A 13472-nucleotide genomic window follows, 5' to 3' on the forward strand; every position below is an offset into this window, starting at 1 on the left:
GCATTGTAAGTTCCACTCATTTGCAAAGTAACTGAAATAAAATGAATGTTTCCTGCTTCCAATGACTAGGAGGACCGTGTAAAGGTAGACGTGATTGACTGGTTGGTGTTCGACCCAGCGCAGAGGGCAGAAGCTCTGAAGCAGGGCAACGCCATCATGAGGAAGTTCCTAGGTGGGTTGGATTCTTAGGTTTTTATCAGATCCGTAAGTTTTAACTTTTATTCTTGCAGAACGTTTCATTTATTTCATAAATAAGTGGGAAGGTGGGACACTTGGTAAGGACTTCAAGCTCACGTCAGTTCTAGGGAACAGGTGCTCTTGGGCCCACTTATCCGCCCTCTGAATTGACTCTAGCATTGAGTAGTCGTCCATTCGTTAACTGTTTACTGGGCTGCAATGAGCTCACAGGTAGGAGAGCCTGCTACTCTTTAGAGGAACCAAGTTCAATTCCTACCACCTACATGGCAGCTCACAACCATCCATAATGGGCCAGGGGATCTTCTGGCCCATGTGAGTACCAGGTTCATACATGAAGGCAAGAACACTCATATATGTGATAGAGAATAAATAAGCAAGCACTGGCTAGCCCGATAATGACAGACCTGTGCTGACTGCCTCTAGCATACTCAGTCCATGATGCTGAAGTTACAATTTTGACCTTTGTCCATCATCAGTGACACGTGCTTGTTCTTTTTTTTTTCTTTCTTTCCTTTATAATTTTTTAACAATATTTTATGTGCATTGATGTGACAGTGTAAGACTCTGGGGAACTGGATTTACAGACAGTTGTGAGCTGCCATGTGGGCGCTGGGAATTGAACCCACTTCTCCAGAAGAGCAGCCAGTGCTCTTAACTGTTGATCCATCTCTCCTTCCCCAGCTGCTTGTTCTAACTGTATCTCTTTAGTTTTTGGCTTTGAGCTGGGAGCTTGCGCGTCTGAAGGTCAGAGGACAGTCAGGTCTCGGGCGTGGCAGTGAGCACCTTCACCTACTAAGTCGTCTCCTCGGCTAGTCCTCACTTTGTTGTTGTTGTTTTGGTTTGGTTTTTGGCTTTTTTTTTTTTTTTTTTTGAGAGAGTTTCTCTGTAGCTTTTTGGACTCTGTCCTGGAGCTTGCTTTGTAGACCAACATGGCCTCAAAGATCTGCCTGCTTCTCGAGTGCTGGGATAAAGGCGTGCAACACCACCGTTTGGCATAGGTCACAAAGTACAAGTTACCTTGGTCTCTCAAGTCAATGTTTTTTTGTTTTTTTTTTTTTTTTTTTTTTTAAGATTTATTTTTGCTTGGCGGTGGTGGCGCACGCCTTTAATCCCAGCACTCGGGAGGCAGAGGCAGGCGGATCTCTGTGAGTTCGAGACCAGCCTGGTCTACAAGAGCTAGTTCCAGGACAGGCTCCAAAGCCACAGAGAAACCCTGTCTCGAAAAACAAAAAAAAAGATTTATTCTATTTTATGTGTATGGGTATTTTTGCCTGTTCGCATATATGTGTGCACCACATGCATTCCTGTTTCCCTGGATCGTCTGAAACTTCAGTACAGCTCTGAGCTGCCATGTGGGTCCTCAGTATTGAACCTAGATCTTCTGGAGGAGCAGCTGGTGCTCCTAACTGCTGAGCCACTTCCACAGCCTCAAGTCACTAGGTTTTTTGTTTGTTTGATTTGGTTTGGTTTGGTTTGGGCTTTGGTTTTTTGAGACAGGTTTTCTCTGTGTAACAGCCCTAGCTTTCCTGGAACTAGCTCTTGTAGACCAGAGCTGGCCTCATACTCACAGAGATCCGCCTGCTTCTGACTCCCAAGTGCTGGGATTAAAGGCGTGCTCCACCACTGCCTTGCTTGATATCATTTATCTTTACATAAAGACAACCTTTATTTTCAAGTCACTTCCTGTTCTGGCTAGTTTTATCTCAATTTGAGACACAAACTAGAGTTAACTAAAAGGTGGGAACCTCAATTGAGAAAATGCCTCCATAAGATACAGCTGTAGGTAGGGCAGTGGTAGCGCACGCCTTTAATCCCAGCACTCGAAAGGCAGAGGCAGGTGGATCTCTGTGAGTTTGAGGCCAGTCTGGTCCAATCCTGTCTCAAAAAAAAAAGGAAGGAAGGAAGAAAGAAAAGTCAGTAGTTCTTTAGCAAAAACTGGGAAGTATATGTCCAGACAGAAACATCTGACCAAGAGACCACACTGCATGTGCATGGAAAAGGCTGCAAGTTCCCACGAAGAAGTGCATAGCATTGGACCCTGTGTAGCAGGCCACGTGGTAGCACGAACAGTGGAGCAGAGCTAGAGTCATGAAGTTTTCTCATGCCATTCAGTCTCAAAGTGAATTTATAACTAGAGAATCCATTATTTAGTAATGTCTTAAAATAAAACTACATCTTACCAGTGAAACTGCATTTTATAAACAATGATACCAAATTTTGTGACAACCTAGAAGAACTAAGAAAAGAAACATAATGCTTCAGAGATCAAGAAGCAGTTCACCTTTGAAAAGTAGTTCAGCATTCCCTAGACAGAGCTTCCAGAACTGTACTAGAGTAGAGAAGTGGAGCTGAGTGCATGCTAGCAGGAGTATGCCGGCATTCCTTTCTCTGCGCCCTGACTGCGGGTGTGATCCATGCATTCCTTTCTCTGCGCCCTGACTGCGGGTGTGATCCATGCATTCCTTTCTCTGCGCCCTGACTGCGGGTGTGATCCATGCATTCCTTTCTCTGCGCCCTGACTGCGGGTGTGATCCATGCATTCCTTTCTCTGCGCCCTGACTGCGGGCGTGATCCATGCATTCCTTTCTCTGCGCCCTGACTGCAGGCGTGATCCATGCATTCCTTTCTCTGCGCCCTGACTGCGGGTGTGATCCATGCATTCCTTTCTCTGCGCCCTGACTCCGGGTGTGATCCATGCATTCCTTTCTCTGCGTCCTGACTGCGGGTGTGATCCATGCATTCCTTTCTCTGCGCCCTGACTCCGGGTGTGATCCATGCATTCCTTTCTCTGCGTCCTGACTGCGGGTGTGATCCATGCATTCCTTTCTCTGCGCCCTGACTGCGGGTGTGATCCATGCATTCCTTTCTCTGCGCCCTGACTGCGGGTGTGAAGAGACAAGAAAGCCTACCTTGTTCACACAGATGGCTTTTCCTTTTCTGCTTCTCTGAGAGGTTGCGGCTCTGTGTGCAGCCACATACATTAACTGATGAACTTGAACTCTTAGTTGCATGGATCAAAACTGTTTGACCAGATCCATAAGCAGAATAAAACTTGCTCTAATCCAGTTCTTAAAAGTTGTTCTAGATGGGAATTCTGGATTTGCCATATCACCAGTTAAACCTTAAGAAACTGGCTTGCCCAATACTGAGAGACAGTGCAGTCTGCAGCTTCTAATCAGCTGCCTGCCGAGGCCAGCGCCTCAGACAGAACACACCACCTACTCATTTCTTTTGATGTTCACATCAAAGGGGAGAGAATCAGCTATTCTATCAGGCTTTGTATTGTAAAACCAAACCCATTTAAAAGTAAATTTTTACTATGGTAATCAGCTTTGTATATAATGCCATAGCCTCAGGAAAATACGATTTCTTTAAGAGGGGTGTGTGTGTGTGTGTGTGTGTGTGTGTGTGTGTGTGTGTGTGTGTGTGTATGAGAGAGAGAGGGAGAGAGGGAGAGATGAACTGCCCTTGTGTTACCTCGAGTGGGAAAGAACCAGCCCACTCGAGGGATCTCCAAGACCTTTGGAGAAGTGTGGGACCTGAAATGTAAAACTTGGAATCAGTGATTTGATGCTGTAAGCACCAGTACACAGACTGGGTGTGCTGACACTTAATCCCAGCACTTGGGAGGCAGGGGCAGGCAGATCTCTTAAATTCAAGTCCAGCCTGACCTACATGGTAAATTCCAGACAGCAGTACATAGAAGTCCATATATTTTGAATGTTTTTTTTTTCCCCACAGCATCAAAAAAACATGAAGCTGCAAAAGAAGTGTTTGTGAAAATTCCTCAGGATTCCATTGCAGAAATCTACAATCAGTGGGAGGAGCAAGGCATGGAGAGCCCACTTCCTGCTGAGGATGACAATGCTATCCGAGAACATTTGTGTATCAGAGCCTATCTGGTGAGTCTGCAAGGAAAACTGCAGTCTATGATTTTCCAGATCCACTCATGAAACAACTCTATGTATAATTTTTCATTTTTAATTATATGTAGGTATGTGTCTGCAAATGGGTATATGCAGGTGCCTATGGAGGCCAGAGGCATCTGAATCCCAGGAACTGGAGTCACAGGCTGTTTTGAGCTGCTTACTGTGGGTGCTGGGAACTGAACCCAGGTTCTCTGGAAGAACAGCAAATGTTCTTAAACGCTGAACCATCTCTCTAGCTCTTGAACTTTTTCCAAAAGTGGTAATTGAGCCATCTAAGGTCCCTGTGATGCAGTGCTGACTTAGAGGGGTTGCTGTCGTGACCTTGTCGTTGGCATGCGTCTGTCCCTTGCTGGCTAGGCAGGGGCAGACAGTGTGTGGTGCCCGGAGCTTCACTAAGATGGCTGTGCAGATGTGTGAAGTGCTCCATGTATAGTAAATAACAGCATAACTCAGTCAAGCTTTATTCAGCAAATAAGTGATTGCTGTGGACCTAGTCGGGCTCAGTTTGAGGACAGAATTCTGTCTTAACTGTAACATGGAGCAGGCTAATCAAGATGAGTACACATGCCCGCCTCAGAGAGAGGTGATGCAGGATACACACGGGCACATGCGGTGCTGGGGAAAGAGTAGCTGCCAAAAACAGCACAGAATACTTTGTCAGTATTTGTCACTTCACAGAACGTTTGCTTGTTCATAATTTTTGAGTAAGAATTATTTCTAAGAACTAGAACTTTTAAATACCCTTTGAGCGATAAAAGTGAAAACTTTGTGTAATCTCAACACGCAGGAAACTGAGGCAGGAGGATTGTCATGAATCTGAGGTCAGTCTGGGCTTCCAGACTAACCTGGTCTGGAGAAGAAGCAAAATGTAAAAGCATGTATTTCATTTTGTTTAACTTCGTGTTTTAGGAAGCCCATGAAACCTTCAATGAGTGGTTTAAGCATATGAATTCAGCTCCACAAAAACCTACATTGATATCTCAACCAACTTTTACAGAGAAAGTGGCTTTTGAACACAAAGAAAAGAAGTACGAAGTAAGTTAAAGGGAGTCTGAGATGAGCCTCTTTTATCCGAAAGACACGTGTATTCAGAGGGTCTTTTTAGCGTTTATGTTCTGATTGGAGTAGGATTTTCCTGTTACACGTTCTACTTTGAATCATGATTACTTTTCTGTAGGTTATTAATTAATCCTGAGAAACGCTGCTGGACATGGTGGCACACGTTTAATCCCAGCACTTCGGAACCAAAATCAAGCAGATCTCTGTGAATTCATGGCCAGCCTGTTTTATATCCTGAATTCCAGGCCAGCCAGAGCTATACGTAGTGAGATCCTGTCTCAGCAAAACACAATAAGAAAAAGAAAGGAAGGAAGGCCTTTCGACATTAGTATTCATTTGCTAAATTAATATTTTAATATTTCATCTATCTCCTATTGGTTAATAGTTTTTCTTTATATACATATATACATTATCAACTCTTAAGACTGATGTTCTTGTTGTGGGGTAGTGGTGGTGCACACCTTTAATCCCAGCACTTGGGAGGAAGAGACAGGTGGATCTGAGTTCAAGGCCAGTCTGGTCTATAGAGTGAGTTCCAGTGAAAGCCAGAGCTGTTACACAGAGAGACCCTGTCTCAAGAAGACAGGTAAATACATAAATAAAGGGATGGACTATTGTTTGGCCCTTTAAATCTGCTTGTGTTTGTTCTGCAGATGGATCATAGTATTTGGAAAGGACATTTAGATGCCCTAACTGCTGATGTAAAGGAGAAAATGTACAACGTCTTGTTGTTTGTTGACGGAGGGTGGATGGTAGATGTCAGAGAGGTAAGTTACACGTTCTGTTTATAGCTTTAAAAATTAGATTAACAAACCAGAGAGATGGCTCAGCCAGTAAAGGCACTCACCACCAAACCTGCGACATGGTTTCCGTCCCTAGGGATGCAGACCCACATGTGAGTACAGTCTGTGCACCATGTGTGTGCCCGGTGCCCATGGAGGCCAGAAGAGAGCACCTAATCCCGACAGTAGAGTTAGAGATGGGTGAGAGCAGCCATGTGGGTGCTGGGTTCCAACTCGGATCTTTTGGGAAAGCAACACGTGCTTTTCCACCTTTTCTCCATCTTAGCCACTGAGCCATCCCTCCAGCCCGCAGTAACAAAACCATACACACTGGATCGTCTAACGTTCTTTCTCTAAATAAGAACATTGCGGATTTTTGTTATACAAAGTTGATAGTTATAACTAAACCTCCCTATGTTTTAAGCTTGAAAATGCTACCTTGGAATAGGAGTATTCATTCTTGAATATACTTCACATTCAGAATGCTCACTCAGACTAACTAAAATGTAATTTTTAAAATTCTAGATCTAAAATTCATTTGTTTCCTAGTTGTTGAGTTAGTTAGGGCCTTACTATATAATAGAAGCATACCTTGAACTCACTGTGTGCCAGCTGCCCTGGAACTTGAAATTCCCCTGACTGCTGGTTTGCAGATACATGCCACCAAACCTGAGTCTAAGCATTGATGTGTGTATTTAACTCAGAAACAGGTGAGTCTAATACTGTGAGACATAAAACAGCAGTGTCCCTCTGAGCCACCTATTTACATGACTCAGCATGTTCTTCCTTAAACACAGAGTAAGAATGAGCTGCAAAATATTAAATAGCACAAACCAGTGTGTGTGACCCCAGCATTTGGGGGTTGAAGCAAGAGGATTAGGAGTCACTGGCAGCCTCAGCTGTCCCTCCCCACAAGAGCATTAAACGCAGAAAGCAAACACAGTGGATTTGTTGTGAGTCCAGATGAAGAGATCAGTTTGATAGCGCACATGCCTGGCATGATGGGCCCACAGCATATCAGTAAAGGAAAAAGAAGTTTGCTTTTGGAAGTGGCTGAACAGGATGCTAAGAGATGCAGGTGGGATGTGGAGCCAAGGAAGCGGTGACTGAGAAGGGAGAGGCACTGAGGCCGGCGTCACTTCCTCTTCTTGGTAGTCTTTCTGCTGTCTTTTCTTCTGCCATCCCTCATATCCTCCTGTATATAGTTTTCCATTTTTTAATTGTGTAAGAAAATGATTCATTTCCTCTCCTTGGTTACCTCTCCCCCTACCTGATCCTTCTCGCTTGCTTCCTTATTGTCTGCAGATACACACACCCCGCCTTTTCTCCTTCCAGAGAAACTACATATTTTCCCTTCTAACTTTCGTTCTAATGGTATTTAGTCTCATTCCTTTGGTGTGTGACCAAATGCCTAGTAAGAAACAGCTTAGAGGAGGGTGGGCTTGTTTGGGCTTGGAGTTTTGAGGGTACAGTCTTGGGCATCGGGTAAGGGGCAGCTTGTATGTCTGCAGTTAGGAAGGAAGAAGTGTGGTCAGACCATAAAACCTCAAGCCCTCGCCCACCCTATTACCTACTTCAACAAGTCTCCATCTCCCTAAAGCTTCCAGAACATTCCTAAACAGCTCTACCTTCTGGGGGCTCAGTGCTCAAACACATGGAACTTATGAGGACATTTTACACTCAGACCACAGCAGGTCTGGTCCTGAGATGTGACAGAATGGTGACTCGGAGCCCTGCGTCTTTACTCAGTTCTGCAGGTCGTGTGCACTGGGGTCGTGTGCACTGGGGCCGTGTGCACTGGGGCCGTGTGCACTGGGGTCCCCTCTGCGGGCCTCATGTCACAGTCACACCTTTTCTTTAAGCAGCTTAGTCGCAACATTTCCTACCTCTAGCTTTTCTTTCCTGCCAGGAAGTGAATATTAACAGGGAATGCTGCTACTAACAGGATTGTTAGGTCCACTTCTTTTTTTTTTTTTTTTTTTTTTGGTTTTTCGAGACAGGGTTTCCCTGTAGTTTTTAGAGTGTTAGGTCCACTTCTGAGTGTGTTTATTTGTTCATGGTATTAGGATTGAGCCCAGGCCTCACACGTGCTAGCGTGCATGGTACCACTGAATTCCATCCTCGGCCATCAGTGTACTGTTGACAGAAGTTTCTGTCTCGCCCGGTCCCACAGCCATTCGGTCCCAAAGAAACACACAGAGATCTACATTAATTACAAAACTGGTTGGCCTATTAGTTCAGGTGTCTTATTAAATAACTCTTACATCTTAGCCCATAATTCTTGTCTGTGTTAGCCACGTGACTTGGTGCCTTTTATCAGTGAGACATTTTCATCTTGCTTCCTCTGCATCTGGGTAATAACTGTAGACTGAGCCTTTCCTCTTTTCCAGAATTCTCCTGTTGTAGTTCCTGCCTGCCTTCTTAGAAAAGTGCACCCCTTCCTTTACACGGGCATAGTCCATGTCATGTGTACATGAGCAGTAGACTGGAGTACAGCTTGGATTTCAGCTCCACTGCCTGCTTGGCTGGCTATCTTTATGTACTTATACAGCACATCCCTGTGCGCCTCTGAGAGGCAGGAAGGAGTCTAGGAGCGAGAGGACGGTGCACAGGGAAACGGGGGAAGGCTGAGGGAGCAGCCGGTCTCCACTTGGAACCCACAAGCTGGATAAGGTCTTGTCTGTCTCTGAAGATAGTCATACCTTATCTTGAGAAAATAGAAGTGCTTCCATTTTAAGCTAAGAAGTATATGAAGTATGCATTTTAATATTTAGTTTATGTATTTGTACCTCTAAACATATTAAAGGGTTAGTGATTCTGTGTGGACCTAGCCCGGGTCGGCTGTTAGTGGTGGGATCACCACATCCTTTGTGTTCCTCCAGTGTCCGCCCCTGAGAAATGCTTCACATGTCATTTAATACCTTACACAGGAAGGGAGTCCTCTTCCTCCCTCCCCTGCCAACTGAGTCTATGCAGGACTTGATGTGATGTCCTAATCCTCTTGCTTCCCTCTGCCTTCGGGGGCTGCAGTTTCAGCCATTCCGCTGTGCCTGGCTTAACTTTGTTAACCTGGGTTTGTTGGCTGCTTATCTGTCACCCTTTGCACTGTGTGCTCTGTGGATCTCTTCGCTGTACTCGCTGCCAGCAAAGGACTAAACTCAGGGCCTTGCACATGGCTGGCAAGTGTCTACCCCTCAGTTAACACCCAGTACTTCCTTTAAAAAAATGTTTTTTCATTTAAACTGTTTATGTGTGTGTATTTCTGTCTGTATGGTGTTGTGTTCATCTGAGTGTAATTGTCCCTGGAAGCCAGATATCTCTGAACGGGGTGCTTGTGAGTTGCCCGTCATGGGTCCTCCCCAGCAGCAGTATGTGCTCTCTACCTATGAGACAGCCTCCTGTTTTAAACATTATTTCAGGAATTGTAGTGTGTTTGAGTGTCTTTTAAAATTTTGTTTTGTTTTGGTTTTGGTTCTTTTGTTTGTTTGTTTTGTTTTTGTTTTTTTAGGACAGGGTTTCTCTGTAGCTTTGGAGCCTGTCTTGGAACTAGCTCTGTAGACCAGGCTGGCCTCGAACTCACAGAGATCCAACTGCCTCTGCCTCCCAAGGGCTGGGATTAAAGGCGTGTGCCACTACCGCCTGGCTTTAAAAAAGGCTACTGGTTTCTCTGTATTTCACTGACCAGATAATTCTTTAGAAAGAGTCCATTCGTATTTGGAGACACTTTTTGCTATATCAAAGTGGCCTCAAATCAATCAATCTCTCTCTCTCAGTCTCTCTCTCTCAGTTTCTCTCTCTCAGTTTCTCTCTCTCAGTTTCTCTCTCTCAGTTTCTCTCTCTCAGTTTCTCTCTCTCTCTCTCTCTCTCTCTCTCTCTCTCTCTCTCTCTCTCTCTTTCTCTCTCTCTCTCGTATGTGTGCATATCTATCTGTGTTTGAGACAAGTTTCTCTGTAGCCCTGACTGTTCTAGAACTCTCTGTAGATCAGCCTGATCTCTCAGAGATCCACATGCCTCTGCCACCTGAGTGCTGGAATTAAAGGCATGTGCTACCATGTGCTACCATGCCCTACTAAAAGTAGCTTTTACATTTAATTTTACGTGTGTGAACGTGTTGCCTGGCACTGGAGTTACAGTTATAGCCACTCAGTGGGTGCTGGGCATCAGAGTAGCATCCTCTGAAGAGCAGCCAGTGCTCCTAAGAGCTAAGCCATGATCTCCTCTCCCCTCTCCTTCCCTCCCCTCCTCTCCTCTTCTCTTCCCTCTTCTTCCCTCCCCTCCCCTCCTCTCCCCTCTCCTCTCTTCTCTTCTGTGTTACTCAAGTCCACAGGTTCTTATAATTCCCACCTCCCCTACTTTTTTGACTACACAAAAAATTATTCACTCTCTTAGAAGTTTACAAGTTCTTACTCAGCCCTCTCTATCTTGACCACAGTCAGGTTGATAAGCCCTCTCAGATCTTAGGTACATCTGTGGTGATCTGTGTCTACACGTACGGAGGAAAATGAATGGTAATTATTTTCTGTCTGTCTTTACTCGTATTACCATTCTTTTGTGTGTTGTTAGTCTAGATGCCTGAGAAACACATTCAGCATCATCTTACTTCCATACTGTCTCCTCTGGTATATTTTAAAAGTTCAGCTTGGTGTCTTTAGCCTTAAAGTCCTATATCAGAGAGAGAAAGAGAGAGATCTAGTAGACTAGATAATATTATCATCGAAGCTAGCTTGTTTTAATTTTTGGTGGCGTGATGAGAGCTCACATGATGGCTCAGTCAGTAAAACTCGGGACTGTGCAGCACTGGGTCCCGTGTTTGGTCCCCAGAAGCTACCCTTATAGCCAGCACTGAGGAGGAAACGACAGGAGCCCTGGCTGTCGGCCAGGCCGTGTAGCCTAAAGGTGAGCTCCAGACCAAGGAGAAACCCCCATCTCGAAGGAGATTGTGTTCTGGGGATGTTGCTCAGGGTTATTCTCTGGCCTCAGTACTTGGGCACACACTCATGCATGCACCTATAGACACGTGTGTACCAGCACACATACAAACATGTACACAGACATTTTTAAAATAGGAATGATAAGCTTTAGAAAAAGAAATTCAGTGTTTTCCTGTCCTGGTTTTGACTCAGTAGTCAACCCTCAGTATTCCTGTGGCATTGATTCTAGGAATATCAATATCCTGGGAGATACAAGATTGCTCCCTTTCATTACATAAAATGGCATGCATGATATTTGCATGTAATCCTCACACACCCTCCTGCCTGTAAGTAATCTTCAGATCACCTCTACCCACTTAGTGTAAATGCTGTCTAAATAGTTGTTATAACAAGAACAGAACGTATACATCTTTAGTACAGATGCAACTTGCCCCCCGAGTATTTTCCTTTTGTCATTCATTCAATCTATTGGCTCCCAACATGGCTTACTTTTTGGTGTTGTTGTTGTTTTATATTTTTGAGACAGGGTCTCTGTAGCAGCCTGACACACAGTGTACATCAGGCTTGCCCTGGACTTGTCATCCTGAGTACTGGGGCTTGGTATCACAGGTGTGAGCCTCCATGCCTTGCTGTAGTTGACAAGTGATGTCTGTCGTAGGATGCCGAGGAAGACCCTGAGCGAACACACCAGATGGCTTTGCTCAGAAAGCTCTGTCTGCCCATGCTGTGCTTTCTGCTGCACACCATACTGCATAGCACCGGTCAGTACCAGGAGTGCCTGCAGCTGGCCGACATGGTGTCCTCGGAGCGCCACAAGCTCTACCTGGTGAGTGCTGGGCCGGCTGCAGGGTTCCGTTTACCTGTTGATGTGCTTGCACGATGACGTTTGGAAATACTTGTTTCCGTTTTATAAAAGTAATGTTCCAGTTCAGTGTGCTTTTTAAAAACTCTGTCTCTATACATGAATGGAAGTATAAATTCTGTCCTGTAAACCAGCACAAGGTCTCTGAGTCACACATCTTCAAGGAAAATTCCTTCTTAAGGTTGATTAGGTTTTTAAAAAGTTGATATTCTCATTTTTAATTTTTTTTTTTTTTTATGTCAGGTATTTTCTAAGGAAGAACTAAGGAAACTGCTGCAGAAGTTAAGAGAATCCTCTCTGATGCTTCTGGATCAGGGGCTTGACCCGCTCGGATATGAAGCTCAGTCATAACTCATCCACTCTCTGATGCCCGTGACGGGGCTGCTTGGTTGTTTGGTTTTGATATACATATTTGTAATTATGGGTTTTTCCTTTGGCATTATGGGGGAAAATGTAAAATTTAGGTTTTTGAATTTTGTATTATATTCGTATTTCTTTAAGTATTTTTAAATGAAATTATACAAAATAAATTTTTGTTCTACAAATATTAGTTTTCTCTTATGTAATAGAGTAAGTAAATTAATATTTTATTTTTCTTATAATCAAATTCCTGGCATATTAAAATTTAAAGAGAATAGAGAATAAAGAATAGGTTTATTTTATGCCCTGTAAGTAATCTCTCATTTATCAAAAAATTTAATATTTTTCTGAATAATAAAGTTAAGATGAATCTAGGAAGAGAGTTTAAAATGGAGCTGGAGAGATGGCTCAGCAGTTAAGAGCACTGGCTGCCCTTCCAGAGGATCAGGATTCATGTCCCAGCATACATAGAGTGGCTTACAACCATCTGCAATTTCAGTTCCAGAAGATCTCATGCCTTCTTTTGACCTCTGTGGGCACCAGGCACACACATGATGAATAGAGATACATTTAAGCCAAAATCCACATGAAAATAAAAATTAGTCTAGCACCCACATGGGCCAAGAAACAATCACTTGTAACTTCATCTTCAAATGTTCTGACCCCTCTGGCAAGAGCAGCTGCCATTTAAATGTGCACAAACCCGCACAACATGATTAAATATTTTTTTTAATCTAGAAAGAGGTTAGATAGTAGTATTGTTTAGCAAATCCTAGTTTTCTTAGGTGTGATCCTTGGAGTTGTGGCAATGTAGGGAAGTACCCTGCTCATCCTCAGGAGATGCACACTGAAATATTTAGGGTTGAAAGTCATAAAATCTGTACTTTGCTGAAATAGTTTAGCTTTAAAATTAAAATATACACAGTAAAAGCAACGTGGTAAAATAGGAACAGTCTAAAGGGCGAAAAAATGTTTATCATACTAATCTTTCAACTTCCCTTTACATTTAATTTTTTTCCAAGAGAAAAGGTTTACATGGTGCTGAAAAAACCGTAGCAGAAGAACCGAGTATGCATGCAGGTCATTACAGAACTCTGAGTCCAGGCAAAAGGGATCGGGAACGCATGATGTGAAATCTACAGAGAACCAGTAATAGTTGAGAAAAAGAAAAGAAAAGACAGTCAATATAAATTTTCATTTCCAAATAATAATACACACAAAACTTAAAAGTCCTCTCCAGCACCAGACCTTTGAAGTTGGACTTCATACTGTAATAAGCCGCTACCCTGCAGACCAGGCTGGCCTCAAACTCACAGATCCACCTGCCTCTGCCTCCCGAGTCCTGGGATTA

The 13472-nt window shown here is 43.8% G+C and overlaps 1 protein-coding gene across 1 annotated transcript in view; it reads left to right on the forward strand.

Moving 5' to 3' along the window:
* Positions 1-12423, forward strand: part of Nup107 (nucleoporin 107) — a 46290-nt gene extending 33867 nt beyond the window's left edge. The window contains exons 23-28 of the mRNA XM_038315081.2: positions 70-172; positions 3940-4100; positions 5037-5162; positions 5840-5953; positions 11558-11725; positions 12005-12423. Coding sequence (XP_038171009.1) covers positions 70-172; positions 3940-4100; positions 5037-5162; positions 5840-5953; positions 11558-11725; positions 12005-12112 — 780 coding nt within the window. The 3' untranslated portion in view covers positions 12113-12423. The remainder of the gene's footprint in view (positions 1-69; positions 173-3939; positions 4101-5036; positions 5163-5839; positions 5954-11557; positions 11726-12004) is intronic.
* Positions 12424-13472: the final 1049 nt, after the last annotated feature.

The sequence above is a fragment of the Arvicola amphibius genome, chromosome 17 (genome assembly GCF_903992535.2).
Source record: "Arvicola amphibius chromosome 17, mArvAmp1.2, whole genome shotgun sequence".
NCBI lineage: Eukaryota > Metazoa > Chordata > Mammalia > Rodentia > Cricetidae > Arvicola > Arvicola amphibius.